General features: G+C 39.3%; 2 protein-coding genes across 5 annotated transcripts; one reads left to right on the forward strand and one right to left on the reverse strand.

The window, feature by feature from the left end:
• Window positions 1–3,053: 3,053 nt before the first annotated feature.
• On the reverse strand, window positions 3,054–12,086 carry LOC114871526 (neprilysin-1-like). 3 transcript variants are annotated; one of them, XM_029177537.2, is made up of 16 exons: window positions 11,912–12,086; window positions 11,598–11,824; window positions 10,352–10,497; window positions 9,423–10,256; window positions 9,044–9,275; window positions 7,432–7,470; window positions 6,130–6,375; window positions 5,807–6,015; window positions 5,377–5,556; window positions 5,093–5,304; window positions 4,780–4,996; window positions 4,511–4,693; window positions 4,276–4,438; window positions 3,889–4,205; window positions 3,543–3,811; window positions 3,054–3,453 (listed from the first exon to the last, which is right to left on the reverse strand). In XM_029177537.2, exons 4-16 carry the CDS (start codon window positions 9,528–9,530, stop codon window positions 3,450–3,452), a joined length of 2,379 nt encoding a protein of 792 aa, XP_029033370.1. In that variant the 5' UTR covers window positions 9,531–10,256; window positions 10,352–10,497; window positions 11,598–11,824; window positions 11,912–12,086; the 3' UTR covers window positions 3,054–3,449. The 3 variants fall into 3 exon arrangements, with proteins under 3 accessions (XP_029033370.1, XP_046145174.1, XP_029033371.1); XM_046289218.1 differs by lacking the exon at window positions 11,912–12,086 and having other exon boundaries at window positions 9,423–10,206; XM_029177538.2 differs by lacking the exon at window positions 11,912–12,086 and having other exon boundaries at window positions 10,345–10,497.
• Window positions 12,087–13,765: 1,679 nt separating this feature from the next.
• Window positions 13,766–23,112, forward strand: LOC114871501 (activated Cdc42 kinase Ack). Of its 2 annotated transcripts, XM_029177471.2 has the most exons (5): window positions 13,766–14,662; window positions 15,366–15,386; window positions 15,481–16,023; window positions 16,108–19,260; window positions 19,772–23,112. In XM_029177471.2, the coding sequence occupies exons 3-5, from the start codon at window positions 15,494–15,496 to the stop codon at window positions 19,869–19,871; spliced, it is 3,783 nt and encodes a 1,260-aa protein (XP_029033304.2). In that variant the 5' UTR covers window positions 13,766–14,662; window positions 15,366–15,386; window positions 15,481–15,493; the 3' UTR covers window positions 19,872–23,112. The 2 variants fall into 2 exon arrangements, with proteins under 2 accessions (XP_029033304.2, XP_029033303.2); XM_029177470.2 differs by lacking the exon at window positions 15,366–15,386.
• The last annotated feature ends 232 nt before the right edge of the window (window positions 23,113–23,344 follow it).

A 23,344-nucleotide genomic window follows, 5' to 3' on the forward strand; every position in this document is an offset into this window, starting at 1 on the left:
GATAAGATCGAGCAATAACTGTGAAGTACATCAAGTAAACAAATAATAGAGATTCGATAAAATCTTTCAAAATTTTGCTAAATTTATTTGAAATTTTAAATGAACAACTTAGGATGTCGATAATTGACAATTCAAAGCAATTCATCGGTTACAAACTTTACCAAAGCGCTGTTACAAGAAAAAAGTACCTCTAAAGATAACCTAAAAATAAAGATTTTTATCAAAGTTTGAAATTTAACGCGGTACAAGGAACGCCAAAATGGAAGATGAAAAATTAACAAAGGAACAATACCCTACTGTCAAGTACAAGAAAGAGGGCGCTGAATGTTTTTCCCCTTGAATTCTAACCTCGAAATGAAAAGACAAGTACCAACCCTCAGATCTATTAAATCGTTAGAAGATTTATTTTCCTGAGGTATCCAAGCGGCGTTCAAAAGTTTATTTTAATAACGAGAACAAAGATCTAGAATGAAGAAGAAGAATAAGAAAATAAGAAACTATTTATTTTTCTTACACAGTATTGCACAGGCCTTTTAATTAAAAGGAAGATGGCGGGTGAAGTTTGTAGGTGTTTGGGAAGAGACGACAATTCTCAGATGATTAATTAACAAGTTCGAGGCGGTAAACGATCGAATAGAAAAGCATTAATTACGTTAGGGTAAGGAGACGAGGAAATAAGAAAAAAACAAGAAAAATACATAGAATGCGTGGTGAGCGTGTGAGAGGGAGAGAGACAGAGAAATCACAGAAGCCATAGAGTTCAAACAAAAAAAATAAAAAAATAATAAAATACAATAAAAAAATGAGTGCATTGTGTACATACATAAGAAAGAATGAAAAAAGACGAAGAACAGAGCCGTAAAAAATACAGTGTGGTAACCGAACGATAACTTTGTAAATTAGCTTTGTACATTGATGATCCCTATTGTTTTCTTTTTTTTCATTATTGCTTAATGAACAAAGGAGATCTGTATACAGGTATTTCACTTTTAACTTGTTAACGGGTTAACTTGTTATTAACTTGTTAATCTTCAACAAATGATGTTTTCAGTTAACAAATTTTTGGTTTCATAAAAATGAAAATAATAGAAATTTGAGAAAATCTTTATCTTCAAATATATTTCTATTAAGAAGAATAGAAATATATTGTATTTGGGCTGATTGCTCCCTCTGGATCCACCCACTCCGTACCCGCCTCCTCTGAATCCGCCCACTCTGCACCCTCCTCCTCTGAATCCGCTCATTCTAGGTCCACCTACTCCATATTTGTCCACTCAGTAGATCGCATCTTCTGGTAACGCCTTCCCTGGATCCACCCACGCTGTATTCACCTACTCACTAGATTCGCATCCTTTGGAGCCGCCCACTTTGGACACGCCCCCTTTAGATCCTCCCACCTTGGGCCCGCCCACTTTATATATACCCCTATATTAAAGAGAAATGATTTCGTATTGATTAGGATATTTATTGTTTTGATTTAGTGACCACGAACAGAGCAATAATCCAAATCAGTCTTACCAACTTTGTAATTTATTTGTCTTTTTGTTAAAGGTGGATTTTCTTTCCTTAAAAATGACATAACTGTAGTATCTAAGAATGTATAGAAGGGAGAAAACGAAATTGCTGGCAATTCCAAAGATTTTACCCACGATAAATATATATATTTTATTATACTCATATCTCTATGTGAAGTTGAGATTAAAATGAAAACCAGGATTCATTTTTCTGTTTATTCTTTTTCTTCTGCAAACTTAAGATAGGAAGATGTTTATCTATTATTATGTATATAAAACTGTGCATATACATATGTGTATACATAACGGAACATATATAAAAACATATATATTTTTCTGGAGTAAGACAAAAAAAAAATAGCCGGAAGGACGTATCCAAACTTCGTGGACGCAATAAAAAATTCACTATAATCGATTATGATGTATGGGCATCAGGGTGTAGTTTAATAGATAGAACGAGAGCGAGAGAGAGAGTGAGAGAAATACAATTGTTAAAGAGATGACTATTTTTTTGGAGATGAAGAAAACAGGATAAGGGAGGTACACAAGAGAATTGGAAATTTTTATTTTATTCAATTCATGGAATATTGCTCTGTTTATGGGTTCAGGGATTGTTTGAAGGTTTTTAAATTGAAAATAATTTGAAATTTGAAAAGGTAAAATCATTTCTCTGCAAATAATTAATAAATTATTGCCTTTTGTAAAATGAAAGTAACATTTACAGATCTTCTTGTGGTTCAGTGGTTTTAAAAGACATAAAAGATATTAAAACACCCGTTGCATGTACATAGACCGGAAGACTACTGGTAGCCATCTTGTTAATTAATTGAGACGACTTCGTCGACTGATGTTCTTTCTCTTCTTTCTTTTCTCTCACTGAACACGCGACAGTTAACATTGCAATTATTTTCCTGATTCATTTCTTTTCCTTCTACCCTATTAACTCCGAGCTTCCTTTTCATTATGCAAATTAATTTATTTTTCTTACGAGTTTGTTAATGTTAAAATAGATTCTATGTATTCGAATGAAATTCGAGTATAATAATATTTTAGCGTTTAATTTTCTTTCGTTTGCATAAATTATAGATGGTATTTTTTAATTGTTATTAGTTATTTAATTAAAAAGAATTCGATTATTCATCGATGCACTGTGTACGTGTATTGGTTGGTACTGTTATTATTATTTAAGCGTTTGATTATGGCAATTCATGGTGGAATGATAATTTCTTTCTTTTTGCTGCAATTCTTTATGTTGTACATAATATTGTATAAACATTTGTGTAAATGCGTGTAGTCAGTAAGGTAAAGTGATATATAACGCAAAGTGAGAGAAAGAGAAAAAGGGAGAGCCCTTCTGTCTGTTGTATATTATTTTTATTTCCACCTTTTTTACATGAAAACAAAAATGCGAGATCGGTATTGACCGTGCTATGTATGGATGATATGTTCCAATATAGAATAAATCTTTCAACAAATACTCGACTGCTGCCTTCAACATTTTATTATTGTATCCAGTCATCACTGAACATCGATTCACATCCACTGCTGCCTTCCAAAGAACATGTAGAATTCTTCGAAGTCTGGTAATTTTGAAAGAGGGAAAAGGAATACCAGTTTCTCTTGTTTTCATCGAAAAATTTATTAGACTCGTCCACGACGAGCTGAAGCACACAGAAACGATTATGCATACACGATTAAAATCTTGTATATACAACATGTAACTTTTGACATCATGATCAGACTCGCACACGCACGCACACTAATACAATCCTTTCGAATTTCAGGTTTCCTTTTGCTGGAACCACATCGTAATGGATCACAAGTAAATGAAACAAGTCTTTCGTGGCTCTATCATGGTTTACGTCGGAGACGAGCTGAATTAGTTAGCCTATTATGATATGATGCTGTCTTTACCACCGTTCAGTGGCTTCAGTATTACCTGCAATAATTATCAAAATTGATGACAGAGATTAATAAATAGCAGTTTGGTTAAGGACACGTAACTAAGTAGCTAGGGTGCCAACTGACCAAACACTGCACTTGTGGATTGGATTCATCGGTGAGCCAGGGGGACAGTCGTAGGCCCTGGCGAAGTCCTCGCTGTTGGACAGAGGTCCCAGGACCCTAATAGGACCTGGTGAATGGACACTGCTTCGTATTTTTGTGAGCGCGTCCTCTGGTCTCATGGAACCACACCAGATCTGAGCATAGTTCAGAAAGAATAGCTGATCGTGGGTGAGGTTCACACCAGGCAGCAGGGGCTCCTCACCATGTATCGACACCCACTTCTTGTATGCCTTGATCATGACAACAGTATCATTGGTACCATGATTGCCAAAATAAGCATACCATCATTATTCATAATTAGCCTCACCCTGAAAGATTGCTTGAGCCCTCCATTATCAGCGATGTTCTCCCCCTGGGTCATCCTGCCATTAATATACAAATCGACCTCCTGCAATTTATATTTGGAGTACTGGTCCACGATACACTGGGCCCTCTGCCTAAATGCCCTTATGGTGGCGTCGTTCCACCATTGCATCATGTTGCCATCCTTGTCGAACTGGCGTCCTTTATCGTCGAAACCGTGAGTGATCTCGTGACCGATCACCACACCGATTCCACCGTAATTCAATGATTTTGGGAAGTGCTGGGAGTAGAAAAGAGGTTGGAGAATCCCGGCTGGAAAGACTGTAACAATTTGGACGTCAATGACGGTCAGACGAGTTTCGAAGGTAGGTAAAGATGGAAACCTACTTACCGATATCGTTCTTGTTGGGATTATAGAAGGCATTCACGACAGCAGGCTCCGTGGACCATTTGTTCTTATCAACTGGCTTCCTTAGCTTCTGTAGATTGTGATAAGCGTCGTACTTTAGCACAGCTAATACGTTTTCCAGAAAATGATTTTCGGTTATGTTCAACTGCAGAAGCAAAAGTAGGACCCTAGGTAAGTGTGCTTCAAAATATTGATTGGGTGATCTCAAGTTACATACCACCACATATTCCTTTGATAGCTCAACAGGATCCTTCAGGAACTCAGGATACCCGATTCTCTCATTCATAGAGTCAGCCTTGCTCTTGGCCACAGCTCTGGTCTCATCGTCCATCCAATGATTCTCTGCTAATAATTCATTAAACGCCTCGCGTATCGACCGGATCATCTCGAGTGCTGTTTCCTAAAGATAAAATGGCGCCAAAGAAATTAGGATTAGAAAAAATATTTCAACATGTCAGCTCCATCAGTTTGAGGATATAAAGGCACCTTGCTATCGTGATTAAAATTATCTCGAATGAAGAGGGCACCGACAGCCATTCCAAGCTTCTTATTGGTCCAATCGACGCATTGGGACCACCTGTTCCCCTCGCTCAATATCCCCAACAGGATCTTTCTAAACTCGACCCTCTTCTGCTGGTATTCGTCTATCATATGGGGCATGATCGACATGACTAATCTCCAAAGTATGTAATTATGCAACGTCCTATAATAAAAAATAAAAATTTCATTTGCAATATGACGAGCATGAAATTTCTAATAGACCAAATTTCTCTTTTTGTAATTAACGTTTTCTCATCACCTGCGATGTGTACTTCGAACGATACGACCCATCTGCATAAAATATGGCATCGCGTATGCAACAATTGGTTCATCTTCGGTGATCGGAGCACTGATGAATTCCTGAAGATACGCGCGCCATTGCAGTTGCGGAATTTCTCGCTGCAACTCCCGCAGCGTCAACTTTCGATAGATGGCGGAGGTGTCGTGCCTGTCCGCCTCGGCTAAGGATGCCTGAAATTTAATGTGACAATCTCGTAAAACGTATGATAATAAGAGAATTAAAGATTTTAATTATATTCTTACGTAAGCTAACTTTTTCTCGAACTTAATCACTTCATCGAACTCTTCGGCTGCAGTTTTAGGGTTAGCGCCAAGCAGCACAGCAACGCTCGTCATGTAACGATGATACGCTTTCAGTTCAGCCTCGCTGTTCTTCTTCAAATAGTAATCTCTACTAGGTAACGCCAGTTGCATCTGGTCCAGCTACGAAAAATTTTAACAATATTTAATATTAAAATCGAACTCTGTTTCTTATTTCCTTCATTTGTTGTCTATTAACACTGGAAGGACCAGTACCTATTCCAGTACATATTCGAGGCAAAGCGTCTCCAAATGCAGATTCAAAAAAGTAAAAGCAGTTTATAGTGAACTGACTATAGTGAAATATGCGAGACCAATCGGATTTTTTATATTATGCAGTCGTCGACCAAGGGGCCTTACTTTGCCGGCGCACCTGGATGATGTTCGCCGAGGAGTTCTTGTCATCTGGACCGACCCACTGTTCCAGCAACACTCCCTCGTTGTATTCGCCACGAAGTCGACCCAACAGGACCTCGACAGGATACGGAGGAGGTTTCCATGATGGTCCAACCACCACTGGCCATCCACCCAGATATTCCAGCGTCCTCTTCAGCGGAACATCGCCGATCTCTCTGATCCGAGCTGCGAAAACAAGAAATTCAAGATATTTTCTAAGCAACCATTTGTATTCTGTAATGAAGTCCAAGATTTTCTTCCAGCAACTTCATAGTTAAATTAATTATTCGGTGTACCCACGGATGTCCATGCAAGATTTGTAGAACATCTTCGCCTTCAGGGTCGCGTTGTTGTCCTGATCGTTGGGTGGCTCCTCCAGGACTCGTTTCAGGATCACCTGTAGCTGATCCGCAAGCACTTCGAACGTACTGATCGAGCTTCGATCTTCCGGTATCACGTGCAGACGATTCCAAGTGCCACAAGCGTATTGAAAGAAATTCACGCAGGGTGCTGCTGTTCGGTCCATCGCTGACAGCAGACTCGCAGCTGAAATTCAGTTTAATTATGTAGAAGTTTAATATTCTGGATTATAGTAATGAGCTTTTGCAGGATTGTCTGGAGTTTCTAAGTCTTACTGAGATGCAGTGACTATAAAGTGAATAAAATGATCAGATGATGACTATAAGATGAATTCAGAATAATTATAAAGTAAGTCTGAGGTGACTATAAGCATTTATGAATTGACTATAAAGTGAATAATGACTGGGAGTTAGTGTAGAATTACTATAAAATGAATAGAGTGACTATCAGATGGTGACTGGGAGCTCCTAAAAAATATTTAATAATGTTTCATGTCACGTCCAAATTTTCTAACTCTGCTTTTCCAGAAGGGTATCGACAAACATGTTGATATTAAATTCTGAAACTGATATTGATACAAGAATGTAAAATTGCGCTATCACAGGCAGGAAATTGAATTTCAGCTTCAGTCAAGGTAAAAGGACAGACCCGATAACATAGAAATACTAAAAATAAAAAATAAAATGATCATTCTGAAAGGATAATTAAATAGTCCCTTAGCCGCCAATTAATTACACCAGGGTTAATATCACCAATTAATCGAGCGAAAACGTTTTAACGAAGTTCGTCGTGTCCTCTCAATTAATTAGATCACCGATAAATTATCTGTAACGCATAATAACGTTACTCTAAAACTAGTTATGAATTTTAGATTGATAAACAAATAATCAGGTAAAGTTACACGTTCGACCGCGTTTCCAACGATTAAACCGCACTTGAGTCAGGGAATTTGTGGAGGAACGAAAATCGAGTTGCAGTCAGCTGGCTGTTCGGTCAGCAAGCAATTCCCTGGTGAATAGTTAATCTGATTAACGAGTGTGAATGTGTGTTTCTGTCGGTGTGTTTGTGTGCGGCACGCGACGTTGGGCAACGCAAATCTCGTCGACCACCAATCACCTCTGATCCGATTCCATTTCCGGATATTCGCCATTGGTATTACGATTTCAACAATTTTTAATAATTCATCACGAAATTGAAATTTGTCATAAAACATTTTAAATGGTGTTAATTAAAAATTCTTACCTGTTCTGACGCATTCTTCTGTCATACAAACATTTGGACCTGTTAAAAAATAAAACGGAATGTTAATTATTTTTCAACGAAAAAATTCTTAAGTTATACAATAGTTCTACGATGTTATTCATCGTGACACTAAAATGTTTCTTTGTTTCAATAATGTGCCTTTATTGCTTCTGCGTTCAAAACATCCGGTATGCGAATAAAACAGTATTTTATCATCGCAAAAAGCTGTTCGAAATGTTCTTCAGCTCGAACAGAAGCATGTAAGTCATTATTGAGAGACAATGACTTCTTTGGATCGTTTGATGGTTTGCAGACCTGCGTTAATTAAACCATCTTTCAAAAGGCTTCAGTAAAAACTTGTGCACTTAAGATGCATCACAGGCCTGCATATGTTTCAATTTCTCTTAACCAATTCTGTATGCTGTCAACAATATATTTTTTGGAATTGATGGCTGAATTAGACCGGATGATTGACCATGGCAGTCAAAATGATCAAATCATTGCGATGTTTCGAAATTTTGATGGATCGTTCGTGGACGTCAGTGGAACGATTAATACCATGATGGGCAATGGTTGTGAGGTAACGTCGGCCTTTTCGAGAGGAACTTGATAGCCTCGACTCGATTCGATTCGATTCGATTGATCGATGATTTTGGCTTTCTATTTTCACAATTTTGGTCCCTTTGTTACGCAACTGATTCTGTCGTAGATAGACCTTGAAGGATCGTCAAAATTCAAACGATAAATAAACATAAATTAAAGAATTGTTATTTTGTTATTAAAATTCCGAATTTTAAATGGACAAAAAGAGTCCATAATGTTGAAGAATCGAGTGAGCGCGAAATGAAACTTTAATGGCGTGCAACGGAGATTAAACTGCAAAAAGAATGATATTCCCCCGAGCAATTTCACGCGAGGACGAGCTATTTTCTGTAACTTTCTTCACGGTGTCCTGTAAAGTTGTAATTAAACTCTCCTGGAAGGATCTCACCGGAAAAGAAAGATTGTATGCGGTAGCCATGAAAGCGGGCCAAACTTTACGGTAAAAGTTTCCAGCTTTCTGTACTACTGCGTTCAACAACGAGTTTAGAGGAGGACAAGCTCCTCCTCGCGTGTAATAACTCTATTGGGAAACTTTCATGACGAAGAAATTCGTTTCTGAACTAGAATTGCAGTTTGAACATAACCTAAAAACTATCAGTAATGCATTGCGTAAACAGCTGTTTGATCGACGTTTGAATTTCCCGCGTAAAATTTTCTGGAAACTAGTATCAGTATTTTAAGTAGTAGGCTTGAGTATCCAATACTTGACAACTAATTTGCATAGTTCCACTAGTATCTCTAATACCTAGTATCATACTAGTTTTATTTTCCCCTAGTATACTCTAGTATATCTAAGAATCTAATTCAGTACTAGTATCATCATAGTTCAAAAGCATTCAAGTCTAGTCTAATTCCCTATGATAACTCAATTCACTCAGCAAGCAACAGTGATCTAACACCTAGCCTCTATACTAGTCACATTGTAGCATGCTTAAGCCCCTCATCGCCGGCCGTTTGATTAATTAGATTACGGGAGTTAACCGTATCGTTCAGCATTGATTCGACATACGTGGTTCCTGGACGCATTCGCGGCTCGTGTTCAACGCCAACAACAGAAGAATAAAGAGACAAGTGGCGAGGAGAGTGACGGCCAAAACACCAAGCAATTGCTGCCTGCTGGCTGGTTCTCTTCGTCTACGGGTGATGGACGTGGCCCGAGTTATCCCGCCGATCGGCCTTCGACTATTCCCCGGATGCTGAAGAACCGTGGTCGTGGTGCCTCCGCGAGGACCATAAGTCACCTTCAAACAGATCATTTACGTTTGTTTCAAGACAAATTCCTAGGCCCTATGGTTAAATATTTTTCCTAATCGTTAAGGACCTAAATTTCCAAACATCACTTAAGATGAAAAATGTATTAATTTAAATAATATTTTTAATTTCCTTACCTGAAGAGTGTTGGCCGCAGGTGTCTCCTGACCGGCCGTACCGGTGATCTCGTTCTGCTCGGCGATGACGGTAGCCCTGAGGTAGCCGTTGTTGCCTTCAGCCTTCATCCTCGATCCTCAGCTTCTCTCGTCCTTTAATACAAACTGAGGCACAGGGCAGGTCCGAATTTCAACCCGGGAACTGTGTCAACGACCGGTGTAACGTTGACATCGCGGCTGCTCTCGATCAGCCTTGGACCTCCGGCACAGTCTACTCGATAATCGATCGATCCTTATACCACAGAAACCCTTCAAAGATTATCTCTCACTGTAAAGATCTCTGGGTTCACTTTCTTCTACTTCCCAGTCACTTGGAAGTAATTCAAAATAAAGGCACACACAGATGCACAAGATTCTTAAGTCCGTCAGTTTGGTCCCTGTGCATTCACAGGGGAGGTCTCTTTTGAAATATGATTTTATTGAATGGCGTTGATGAGGAGTGGTTCACAGATAGTTCACGATGATTTGAAACGAATGTTGAAGAGCGAGGTGTTGATCAGGCAGCTTTTTAGTTCCGAAAGGATCTGTGACCGCCGTGCTACTGACGAGTGCCACGGACACCTCGCAGTCTCGCACCACCTCCGGTGTCCCTGTCCCCTCCACTGGCGTTCCTCACCCTTCGGGCAACCCTCGATTTTGTTTACAACGGGTGCCAACCCGACGGAGGGAGGATTTCCGGTACAGCATCCCCTTTGTTCAAATTTCTGAGGGACTTTTTCCTCGATGACTCTTGTTATTCATAAGGCTAATTCCAGAAGAAACGAAGCACCTTATTAACACTTTGATGGGGTTTATCTATAAAGAGTGGTGAATTTTTTTTATCAATTTTTTCAATCATGTTTATCTAACCTGGGTTCAGTGTTTCTCGAGTGTTAATAGATACATTTTACCTGGGGTGACACGGTTCGTTGGGCAGAAGGGTGCGTGCATCGACATCATCGTTCGCTTGCTCCACAAATTCACCCTCCTCTACATTCCAACCCCCCTCTCTTGCCGTAGCCCGGGTCATTTTCTACCTGTCAGATCCCTTTGATATCTAAAAGAAATATCCATCTCCAGTGTCAATAGATTGTAGAAGAAACAGCAAACTGGTTCGTGAAAAGTCATAAAAGTTATATCATTTTGTTATAGATTTTTAAATGTTACAATTTTAAAATGTTTAAGTGACTTTTGAATCACCCCGTAGGCACTTTATTTAATTTTTTAATTGTTTTATTTGGTGGCCTGAAAGGTAAAATTCCTAAATTTTATGATTCTTTGAACCTGTTTTTTTTAATAAGTTTATTTTTTGTAGGCAATTAAGTGTTAATTAATCTTAAGACAAGTATTCAAAGTGGATGGTGGTAGCGTCCCCTGTGCAGCCTAAGCATCGATCGATGTCTTGGTTTCTCTATTAATATCTTTCGTTTATATCAATTTATGTGATACCGAGTATGGTTATATTAGTAGCTCGCATGAGATCCTACAGAATTTCGCACCCTTAAAACATTATGGTACAATTGAAGCATTAATTGTTCTCCCTCTTTCCAAATTAAAAACGTAACTTGATTAAGAATTACACCCCTTTTTAAAATTGAAATTTCGTAAATTATATTTCTTACAATTATTTTTTTTTGTTAGAATTTTGTAGAAAAACACCCTTTTGTAATATTACTATAAAATGCCTTAACATAACTTAATCCAAGTCCTTTTATTTTATTGTACCTGATACAATAAAAAAACTAAGGAGAACATATTGAGTTTAAAATTCAATAATAAATTTGTTAATAATATTTTTCCCTCTGGTTATCATTCTAACACCACTATAGGGTGGGTACTGTGTTATATAGGGTTGAAACGAGAGGGCTTTAGAGGCACTTATTTACTTGAAGTGCATGCAACAAGCGGTTGATCATACATACTACGTTATTGATGATCATTTTCAGTGCGCTTTGTAATGACAAAACAAAGGGGTTAAGTGAGAACAGAAATTTTGATCTCAAAAAATATTTTATAAATAAGAATCATAGTGGGTTGAAAATTTGGTTATTTGCAAAAATGAGAAAAAAATAATTTTGAAATTAAAATAGCAATTTTAAGGAAAGATACTTTTTCCAATTTTATAATCAATAAATTACACTACCAGTATATTATTACCTCTCCAATTGTTGAATCGTGAATCCAGAAACGTCGAAAAATACTCAAAATTCACCACTCGTAGCTAAAGGGTGGCACATACCACCCTCGCAATCATCCCTCTATTGTTTACACGATTATCACAAATGCATTTCTACAAATGTTTGTCGCTATTCAATGTTGTTTAAACAAACACCACCATTGAAGTTTGTAATTTTAGCAGGAACTCTTCATTGAAATTCATGGAACTAAAATTTATATAATAGTTAAATGTTAATCACAAAAGAAACACAGCAATATTTACATTTACATACATTTTATTTGTTAAAAATTACCTATTTAGAATGTAAGAATGAAATAAGAAAATAGAAAAAAGTTTTAAGATTAGACTTGAAAATTGTTATTAATTGGAAATTCTTTTGTTCATAAAAATTGCGTCAATGTTTATTCTTCTATGTCAATGCAGAGTTTTTTCCAGTGGAAAAAGCAGATTAAAAAAACGCGAACACGTACGACGGTCAATGCTGGACTGGCGAGGAAATTTCGGCGCGGCTGCGCTCCTTGAGCGAACTCGACGCGTCAGCGCACTTTTTCCCTCTTTTTATTTTTTATTTTCTTGACCACTTAGCACCCTTTTCAAATGACCATCGAGTGTAGAGAGTTTGTTTCAAGTTGCGAAATTTTATTTTCCCTTTTAGGGCGATCGACATTTTTTTTTTCAACGCTAATGAAACTATTTAGAGAGTTCGTGCTAATTAGGGGTGTGTAACTTTATTGTATTTGATTTTGGCAATATACAACTAACAACTCGCGTTCAGTTAATTAAAATCGTAAATGGACAAGTTTTTTTATTTATTATTTTTGAAAATAATTTTGTTAAAAAATTTGAAATTATAATTTTATTCTGAATTAAAAAAAATGATATATATATTCAGTGTGAAATAATGAACTATGCATTGAAGATCTGAATTTTGTTGACACCCTTACTTTTAATTTCTTTTCCATTATTGGTCATTTTCTGTTGCTGTTGCTGCTGCGGTTATGACTGCGTTTCACGAAAGCTGTTGCTGCTACAAGTCGATACCAAGCATGCGCTGTCATAATAAATTCACGTCATTATAGTAATCTTGAAAAATCACGCATGCAATTTACTAATCTTTTAATCATTAACAGTTCAATAAATTCAACCATTTTATTAAATATAATTTGAATTTTGAAAAAGTTATCTTGGCTTAATCAGTGTTTTATAAATTATTCCTTTAGGTGTTATTTTCCAATATGAAACAATTTTTTGTTTAAAAATTGGAGTATTTAATTTTAGTCAAAAGCACCCCATAAATTTTTGACAATTAGTTATATATATATGTCACAAATGACCCGGCTGCTGTTTGAGTTGCAAAAATTATGAAATAAAAAGTTTCTGAATTACTCCCATTATGATCGAAAGAAAATCAGGTTAAACAAGCTAAGGAACTGTACCAGTCGACGGTAATGTATTCACTTGACTTCATTTTGCATACAGTGAAACGCGTGTGCATCAGAGTCGAGACGTTTTCTTAAATGGTGCAACAAATTTGCAGCCCGTCTCTGAATTATTGAACAGGCATGACGCAACCGTGGGACGCGAATCGAATTCATTATCGTGCACAAAAGGCGGCCGAACGAAAGTATTAAAATGCAAACAGAGAGAGAAGGAGTACACACGAGCGATGTGGGTGACACAATAACGATAATCATCAGCTATATAATTATCGTCCTTGTCATTCACAGCTCGTATACTGGATCTGCGGGTCGAAGATGCAATTGAAATTGTATCGAAAGCGAAACTGCGGGTGCACCAGTGAATTTCGTTGATGGTTGTGTTAATAATAAAACGTGTATACTTCGAATCATATTTTCTAGTTTCCTTATTTTACTTATTTAGTAATTATATCGTTTATAAAAACCTTCATTCAAAGTTTCTTTTATTTTTATGTATTTACGATACGATGCATTCAGTAAAGAACGTTTAAAATTCCCGCGCTCTTTGGTCCTTAACCATAGTGATAAAGCCCTACACTAGGAACGTTTTCATAATCCTACCAACCTCAAAGAAACTCCAATTACAAACACTCAACATCGCATCTATATCATGATACTTTACATTAACAAATATAATAAGAAATTACTTAAAATTAATATTAAATATCTTTTAATTAAATTACAATATTTAAACATTCCCGCGTCCTTTCGTCCTTCCAACGCTCTTCCATCTAGTTACTTTTTCTTAATCACAAAAATCTTTAATATATTCAAACTAAATCCACTCCAAATCCTCAAACATACCTCCAAACATCTTTTAATTCTTCAGACAACAAAACTATTCGTCAAATCGCTCAAGAATTCATTATTAAAGCAGTAAACGTTCCGTTGCAATTTACGGATTGATTTCTGCAATCTGCAAGGTAGCGCCATCTACACGAACAGTATCAAGTTTCAACCGTGCATAAGTCCGTGGCAGTAGGCGAATTTGTGTATCGTCGGACGGATCGGTGTTTCGTGTTGGTCGTGTGAAGTTTCAAAAAGCCGACGAAAATGTGGTGGACGCGTTTCGAAGCGGCGAACGAGGCGCGTCCGAACGGATCTATTTGAGAAGGGTCGAAAAGCGCGGACCCGTTTTAGGTTAAAACTCTCCGTTGTCGGGTGCATAACAATGCGTTGCGTGAGAAATTCGTACGGTGAAAGTCTGTCGGACGCCGTTCGGTTGGAAATCCAATGAAAAGAACATTGTTGCGAATCCTCTGTCTGCTACTCCTCCTTTTAAGCATCCTTTTTCTCGTGCGCGTCCCGTCTGCTCTTAACTCGCGAAGTAACAGACGAACAAGGAAGTGAAAAGGAAGAGAGAAAAAAAAAAGAAATGTCAAGACTCCTCGAGTGGCGATGATTCTACTCGAATTTCATCGTCGCCTTCGTTGATTTTCATATAGTGTTTCCTCCCGTTGTGTACGCATCGAGACCGTAAACACACGGATTCCCATAGCGACGATCACGCACGCCGACGGAATGGAAACGTAACTTCTCTCGAGGCTGGTTTTTCTCGTTAAAAGGTAATCGATGTTTCCACCTCGTCAGGACCTGCCTTTTACTTAAATGGTTTCCCTTTCGACGTTTTTATCGTTCAAGGCGATAACCTTAACGGTTGACCCGAGACGAGTGTTGGCTTTGCTTTGATTAATTTTTTTTTATCTGCTCGGTGATTGCGGTTCATGTCCTTCACGAAGATTTTTCCTCCTATACTTTCTTTTTTTCCAAGTCCACGATTGTATATCGTGTTCTTCTATCGTTAATGAATGATTGAGTGCTTTGTTCAATCATTTTTTTATGAACACAGGGTATATGCAGTGATTGCATGATGCACATTCTTTCCTATCTGGCTGCAAAGTGCAGTGGTGTACAAGTATTTGTACCAAATACTTGGTGTACGTGCAATTTATATTGCACAGTATTTTTTTCTGTTTGTAGTCATGAAGCAATGCATGGCATGGCATGCGCCAACAGTGCTTCCACTCAGAGTTAAACATTATTTCATTTCCTGTTCAAGGGGAGACGAGAATGAATGATAAATGTATCTATCCCATTTCATATGCCCGGGCAATGGCTTTGGTACTAATTGTTTGAATACAAAAATAAAGAGAGTTGAAATTGTATGAAAGTTGTTTCCTTGTATTAATAACACCCACCTCCTTTACTACTGTAATATCTAAATAAATAAATTATTCTTTCTTTTATTTTGTTTTCTTTTATCCCTAGATATCCAAGAACTAATTGTTGGTAATTATTTATGTTAATTGTATTTATTCTGCAATTTAAAATATGAACATGATTTATATTGAATTAATCATTAATAGTGATTAACTTTTTTTAGGATATTAGAACAAATGAATATGGCAGATGATGAGGGAACCGAATGGTTGCAAGAACTATTGCACGATGTTCAGCTCTCCCAGTTCTTCACCAGGATAAGAGATGATCTGCAGGTTACTAGACTGCACCACTTTGACTATGTGCAGTCAGAGGACCTTGAAAAGATAGGTCTAGGAAAGCCAGGCATCAGACGCTTATTGGATGCTGTTAAGAAAAAGAGGACCACACAATGGAAGAAAAGCTTAATGACTAAGATTAGACCTGGTAGCAGCACCAAAAGTAATAAAAGATCTTCTCAACCGGTTGAAGGTTCCTCTGTGTTAACATGTCTGATTCAGGACAAGGATGTGATGCTATCGATAAAACTGGGCGATGGCAGTTTCGGTGTTGTTAGAAAGGGAGAGTGGACCTCTCCTTCTGGTAGAGTATTGCCAGTTGCAGTGAAGGTTCTTAAAGCAGATGCTTTGACACAGCCAAGCGTCATAGAAGACTTTGTTTCTGAGGTCCAAGCAATGCATACACTGGACCATCACAATCTCATTCGGTACAGCTGTTAAAAACGGCGCAAATCGATTAAGTTAAACTTTTCCCAATAATTTTCACTAACACGTTCAATTATTGTTTTTAGATTGTACGGAGTGGTGTTGTCACAGCCAATGATGATGGTGACAGAACTTGCGCCTCTTGGAGCACTATTAGACTACCTGCGGAAACAGGGTGGTCGGATTTCAGTATTAACCATCTGCAATTACGCTTTACAAGTGGCCACTGGTATGGCGTACTTGGAAGCAAAACGTTTCTTGCATCGCGACTTGGCCTGCAGAAACGTTCTCCTAAGTACAGTGGATAAAGTGAAGATCGGTGACTTCGGCCTAATGAGGGCACTGCCTCAGCAAGAAGATTGTTACGTGATGACTGAACACAAGAAAGTGCCGTTTCCTTGGTGTGCCCCAGAATCCCTGAAAGCGCGTCAATTCAGCCACGCATCGGACGTCTGGATGTTCGGTGTCACGTTGTGGGAGATGCTTACCTTTGGCGAGGAGCCATGGGTGGGTTTGAATGGGTCCGAAATCCTGCGAAAGATCGACAGAGAAGGAGAACGGTTGCACGAACCAGAAGCAACGCCACCAGTGATGTACCAACTGATGCTGCGCTGTTGGGCCCGCGAACCATCGGAGAGACCGACTTTCGCATCTCTGCGGACGTCCCTGACTGGGATGGTCCCGGCTGTAATGAAAGCGGTAAATCATTTCGAGGAAACTGATAAAATGACCATCGAACAAGGTGATCAGATAGTCATCTTGGACGGTCGACCAGAGAATTACTGGTGGAAGGGTCAGAATCAACGAACTTTCCAAATTGGACCCTTCCCCCGTTGCTTAGTCGATCCTATGAGGCGTAAGCAACCGGAGGACATCAGTAAACCGCTAGAAAATTCTTTTATTCATACGGGTCACGGTGCTCCCTTCGGCAAAAGTTGGGGCAGCCCTACTTACATAGACGATGTGTACTTGCGGAATCCTATGGAACCTCCCGACATTGTGGGGGTGGCGACAGCGCCAGACAGTCACTTGAAAAAGAAATTTTCCTGCAGTACACCGCGATCGAGAAAGCAGTTCAATTATACGAAACTTCAGAACGATATACGAGCTAGTCCTGTGAAGTCGACGAACACCTCGGCTCCGAGCAGCAGCCAAGAGGGTAGTTTGATCGATTTATCTCCGGAAGAGATAGTGAACACTAATGTAGCACAATCAGATACTGCCTGTCGGCGGGTGGTCAATATTCTTGACGAACCAATCGACGACATGGAACGACAACAGACGAATTGGCAGGAAGACGATCCCCGGACCTACGCCAATTTCCCAGGGAACGTTGATCCTGCTTATTCGGATCCATTCGACACATCTTCGGTATTCATGAAACTTCCACAGTCGAGATACTACAGCCACGTTCCATCGGATGTTAGCAGTCGATATTTCAAGACTCAGACATATGGGAGTGTACAGAATCAAGACGCCAGTGGCAGCCAGGGCAGCGCGAATTACTTTGCTCCAGAATCTGGGTCAGACGTGAATCATTATTCTATAAACTTGAGTAAGGAGAACAGAAATGACAGTATTAATTTGAACGTGAACGTCGACTCTGAGGAGAACAACGCGTACAGTCAGAATCACTATACCGAAATAGACAAACCTAGTCCTCCCATGGCGAATTGGTCGAATTGGCCAGAGGATATGCAAACAGAGTCACAGACGTATGTAAATGTAACTAGCCGCAATGTGCCGAATACTGAAGTACCTCCCCCTCCGCCTGTCGCTCCAAACGAGAGTCCTGTAAAGCCAAAATCGAACCACGACCTGGCACAAACTCTGAGCGAGCTGACCATAAACGCGTGCAACGTTTCTCCCAAGAAACTAGACCCAGCTTTTCTAGCCGAATTGGAAAAGCACCTGGGCGAGAAAGAGGCGAGCAAGAATATGAACGCCAGTCAGCAGAATCCAGAATCTTCTGACTCTTACTCTTCTGTGAATAAGTTGCAAGAGAATACGATTCCGGCGCTGAGACCTCCGCCTCAGTCTGCGAAGCCCAAGTCTCCTCAAATCGATTACAGAAGCAATAACCTGCCTAGCAAGGTGCAAAACTCCTGGCAGTCCAAAACTTCGAACATTCAACAACCTCGCATACAGCCTGCTGACCAGCAACGAGTCTTAGAGACGAGTACCGAACAAATGGTCGGTCAGATCTGGCAGCAGGCGCAGACATCCCAGCACAGCACCTACGGTAATACTCAGGCGAACTTGAACCTATTACAAATCGCGCCCAGTAACTTAAGCAACCAGTGCAACGTGTCCAAGACGAACTTCAACCACGGACAGAACTCGTTACCCACGGCTAGTCAGGCTGTCCACATTCAGAATCTTCCTCTGTCCAATGCGACCCACGGGATAACTCAGATCCAGAACGATCTCCAGCAAGCACACTCCAGCAACATCGTCCCAAAGCCCGCCACTATGGTGTTCTCGGAACAAGTGTACGCAGAGCTGAAACAGACAGTGCCAAACTTGGACCAACTGTCCCAGAACGAGTTCAATACTTTATACAATAAGACTGTCCAACAGAATATCCTCAGGAACCACTATGCTGCGAGTGGTTCGTCCGCTTCCAACTCCACAAGTAACCTAAGTCATAACCACCATCCGGAGGGGACCGCCAGCTCCTCTCAGGTCCGTTCTGGCCCGGCAAGGAATCTGTCGGTCCAAAGTCATCTCTGCGACTTCAGCCCCCACCTAAAACAACCTCCCGTGTACAATCCTCCTCCGCCAGCCTGGAGTCCCATGAAGTCTGTCCAAAACGGACTGGTGCAGGTCCACAGTGTCGCAGCCAAGTCCAATTTAGCGAGTAATCTGGCGACTAATTCCAATCTATTACAACTAACGCACACGAACGTACCTCAAGAGGGCGCCGTGACGCCACAGACTTCCGTAACGCGAGTTCTGCCTCCTCAGATGAACGAGACGGTCGTTAATACTCAATTAGCCCCCTCCGCATCCGCGTACCCCTCCGGCGTGAGTCCCCCTCTGACGGCCGTATCACAGCAGCTGGTGATGTCCCTCAACGACGAGTTCCGTGCAAACAAAGTGATGAAGGTGCAACGAGAGGCGACCGACGCGTCGCAACAGGAAATACTCACAGCTCTGCAGGCCACTGGGTGGGACACTAATCAGGCAGCCAAACAGATCCTGAAGGACAGACAGGCCAAAGTAGAGTCACTTTTCAGGTACATTTGAACCCTTTGCTCTGCCTTTTGGCAGCGAGATAAAAGCAGAGGATTGAGAAAAATGGACCAAAAAGACTATTCAGCGAATTGGGGGTCCAGGTAGTGACAAGTTCGAACAGGACACATTTTGATCAAAATGATGTACACTAAGGATGGGTATGACCAAACTTAAAATTAGTGTACACTAATGGTATTTGGTCCATTTTATCTCTCATCCTTTCGATACTTCTAATTAAAAAAGATTGCAATTTTCTAAATTTATAACTGTACATGTAGCACATCGTGTTCACAGCTTATTTAACATTCCATTCACTTTCTTTTCGCGAGTTTTCGCCCGTTTCTATTTACAGTTGCGTGAAGTTGGTAAAATTTCGTCATGTACTAAATGCTGTATACACACGACTGTTAAATAGATACTGCAAGGATTTTTTCTTAGTTGAAATAATTGAAGTGTGCAATAAACTGAATGATGTTAAGAATCATTATATAATTGAAACCATTGCAATTTCAGATTAGGCTTGGCAGACAGACAGCAGTGCGAGGGTGCTCTGAAGCAGACTGAATACGACGTAGATTTAGCGGCCTCCGTCTTGTTAGACCAGGTCAGATGAAGACAGACTCAATGCGACCCGTCACGAAACCATTACTTGAAAATAGTGTAAAATAACTGTAGCGATATATATACTGTGTTAAACGTAATGTATATTTATAAACGATAGCCGTTCACGCGTAAGCACGAAGCTACGGGCTGCAGGCATAGAGTTAGACAAGCGTCTCTTTGATCGGATATTTGAAAAACTTGGAAAAATTGTACGATGATCGAGAAACACTAATTGCATTCCAGAAAAAAAGAAAAAGATATGCACACTTCCGTAGCGAATCGTCTTGGACGTTGCTTTTGTGCCAGCGTGTAACTGCTCGACATCGAAGCGGACAGTTTTTCGATAAAGAGATGACTGAAGATTTTTTTGACAATATTCTTATGAGTTATTGTCGAAAGAGTGTTTCTGTTTGCTTTTCTTGACATCGATTTGTTAATCTTTGTATGGGCAACCGGCTATCCATTTATTTATTAATAATTATGTTCTTTGAATATCCATTCACTGGGTACTTGGTTATCCATACAAAGGCTGGCATGATAATTAGATTTTGAAAGTAGTTTTCATTGAAATTTTTGAGAAAATGTTTTTTAGTAGGATTTCTATTCAGTGAACACCTCCGTTCATTTGTGGTGAAAATAAAAGGATTTCCTCAAGAAATATAATTTTGAGAAAGCCAGGGTGTTTGATAAAGATGGCTGCCAATTAAAATGTGGGACCACTTTCTGAAACACCCTGCGTTTCATTGAATGTCATAACAATTTTTTCCATTGATGAAATTTTTGTACGTCTTCCTAAATTTTTTCATCGTATACCACAAATGAACAAAATAATTGTAACAAATGATACATTTTCGTCCAATAGTTGAGAGCTGAAGTTCTTCGCGTCAGTGAACTGTTTATAATTGAAGGTACGTGACCGGAAGTGAAACGGGTCACTGTGTTCCGTTCAGCCTTCTGGAATTCCATGTAAAAGAGAAGTCTTCTCTTGTGTGTTTCATACATATTCATGACAGTATCGCCGTGAAAGTACTCGTAAATTTTTTATGCCAAGTAGGAGAATAGAAATCGACAGTGTGATCAGTTACGGGACACGAATTTAATTACTGCACAAATGATAAAAATTTTCTTTATTTTCATCTCCATTTTTTGACGCGAAGGCTTCAAATTTAAATTCAACGAACGACACTAGCGACACGGTGGAGCTTCCAGCAGGCACAACTCCACATAACCTATGTTTCGTCGGTACGAGTTGCGTTGCTATTGTTCGAAGCCAGCTCAGCCAAGCAAAAACAATATCTGAGCTGGCATAATTGCAGCCTTAAATATTTCAGAACACGATCATGAGTGTTTTCCAACGAAACGCGACGCAACACCGGCTGACGAAAGCCTCGAATTCTTCGTAAAAACACGATTCGATTACACCCGGATAAGAAAATGTTGCGCGACAAAACGTTGAATTTTTGTAACTGTGATATGCGTTGCTAAAGGCTCTAGGCAGTACCGTACAGAGGTAGAGATAGAAAAGAGAAGAACAGAGAACTTTCCCTTTCTCTGTTGTCCTTTCTTTAGGGATAGATGACTGTAGATGGCAATCGTGTGTCCAAGAGTGTACATAGCCGTTTCAGTGACTGAGTTAAGCTTATTTCTTTCTTTACTACGTTTATTTCCGCTCGATCGCGCGGCCAGAAACGATTTCGAACGTAATTGGATCGCGTGCTTCAATTGTTTCACTTAACTTTCGAGGCAGAGAGCGTTATTTTATGCAGAAAGGAACAAAAGCAGCACTTTGTTGCAATTATTTGTTCGAATTCACGCGGTCAGAGGGCGCTGTAGTATTAGATAGGTTAGGAACGCCCCTTGGGGGCGTGGTATCGACATGGTGGGGATGAAACAACACAGTATTTCCAGATGCTGTACTATAAAAATATATTTTCCACTGAATCATTGGAGAAACAGTCACCATAATAATTATCTTGATTTTTCAAGAAACGCTGATTAATTTTAACAAAGTCCAAAATCAGAGGTCTCATGGGTACGAGGTTACACGAGAGATCATTATTGGAATTCCTTGCAAGAGCAAGGTTTAACTTCACAATCCTTTTACTAAGCATGATTCAGTCGAGATTCCTTTCTGCATAGCATCGTTCCAACTTACGGAAGCAGGAAACACTGTGATTGTCGAGAGCCACCCTTGTATTTTCTAAACGCCAGACAGAGTCACTATTTTTCTAGCCAACGGATAAAGAATATAGAAGCAGTACACTGACAGTGTTTCCAAGTTTCTTGCCAAATCGATCGCGCCTCGATAAATTTCAATTAGTTCGACGCAGCATGCATGAAAAAAGAGCGCACCATTGCAAAATCGAAAGTTCACTCTACTCGCGATGGTCCGCGCTCTACTGTAGGCTCTCTAATTTGTTCCCCGGAAGTCAGTCCGTTTTTTGATCTCCCTGCTGTGTATCAACGTGCGAATCCACACCATGGGGCTTCGACTATCTTGGTCGCCATTGTGGACCCAGCAAATGTTTGATATTCACGAATAAATAACAGATAATGAATGAGAACCGGGTCTACTTTCATTCGCGTGAACAATTAATCTTCTCGAGGCTATACTTTTAATAATTTGATTCAATATCGCGCATCATTAATAAACTATTTAAATTTCATCAAAATATTTAAAAATATAGCGTTCAGAAGTTAGTAATCTCATCGAGTTGGCGCTACTAGCGCCACCTTTCCCGCCAAAATGCGGCCCAAGTGTCTTGAAACGATATTATTAAAATTCCTAGAACATTGTATTGCTAAATAAGGTCGTATTGTGAAGGGTTAAACTGCTTCAAAGGGAAAGCAAGTAAAACGGAAATATACAGTCAAGTAAGGTTCACACTGTGAACGAGATCGAGGAAAGTGCCGGATGATTCCGGCTTTCTAGCGGTTTCAGTTTTCGATAGACCGGATCGATCTGTATCGCATGAATATTCACGATCACTAACGAAGAGCAAAACCGTTGGATCGGTATTTTCATGGTTGCTAAAGATCGTTGACTTTATATCGTCGCAAAGATACTGGAATATCGAATAGGATCTGTTCCCATTTTCTTTCAGTTACGAGATTAATTTTATCCAGCGTTCACTGCTGTCTTATTTGTGATCGTAGCGTTATATTACTTTTATAGCTGCCTTGTGATTTGATTGATATCTTCGATATTGTATTATGTTTACCGACCAATTATATTTTGTATACTGATTTCACTCGTGGTCCTTCATTCTTCCTCGTTATTTTTCATTTTCTTCTTTTTTATTCTTATTTTCTGATGAAAATCTGAATTTTTAATATTTTATTCTTTCGAAATTTTAGGAAACATTTTCTTTGAAGTTCCATTTTTTGAAAAATTTTTGACAAATTTTATTATTTAATTAACGAAGCTTTCAAATATTTAAATTCCACAGAAAAGAATTCTAATACAGCTTTCTGGAAATGGTA

This window comes from Osmia bicornis, chromosome 16 (assembly GCF_907164935.1).
Source record: "Osmia bicornis bicornis chromosome 16, iOsmBic2.1, whole genome shotgun sequence".
Lineage (NCBI taxonomy): Eukaryota > Metazoa > Arthropoda > Insecta > Hymenoptera > Megachilidae > Osmia > Osmia bicornis.

Bases quoted from the DNA above. Each gene is read 5' to 3' on its own strand.
- LOC114871526 (XM_029177537.2), bottom strand. From the start codon at position 9,530: ATGAAGGCTGAAGGCAACAACGGCTACCTCAGGGCTACCGTCATCGCC. The intron at 4,694-4,779 runs GTGCCTTTATAT...TTTTATCTTTAG, and splicing joins ATTTTAATCACGATAGCAAG to GAAACAGCACTCGAGATGAT. The intron at 3,812-3,888 runs GTGAGGCTAATT...GTCATGATCAAG, and splicing joins GGCTCAAGCAATCTTTCAGG to GCATACAAGAAGTGGGTGTC.
- LOC114871501 (XM_029177471.2), top strand. From the start codon at position 15,494: ATGAATATGGCAGATGATGAGGGAACCGAATGGTTGCAAGAACTATTG. The intron at 16,024-16,107 runs GTACAGCTGTTA...TATTGTTTTTAG, and splicing joins GACCATCACAATCTCATTCG to ATTGTACGGAGTGGTGTTGT. The intron at 19,261-19,771 runs GTACATTTGAAC...TTGCAATTTCAG, and splicing joins AAAGTAGAGTCACTTTTCAG to ATTAGGCTTGGCAGACAGAC.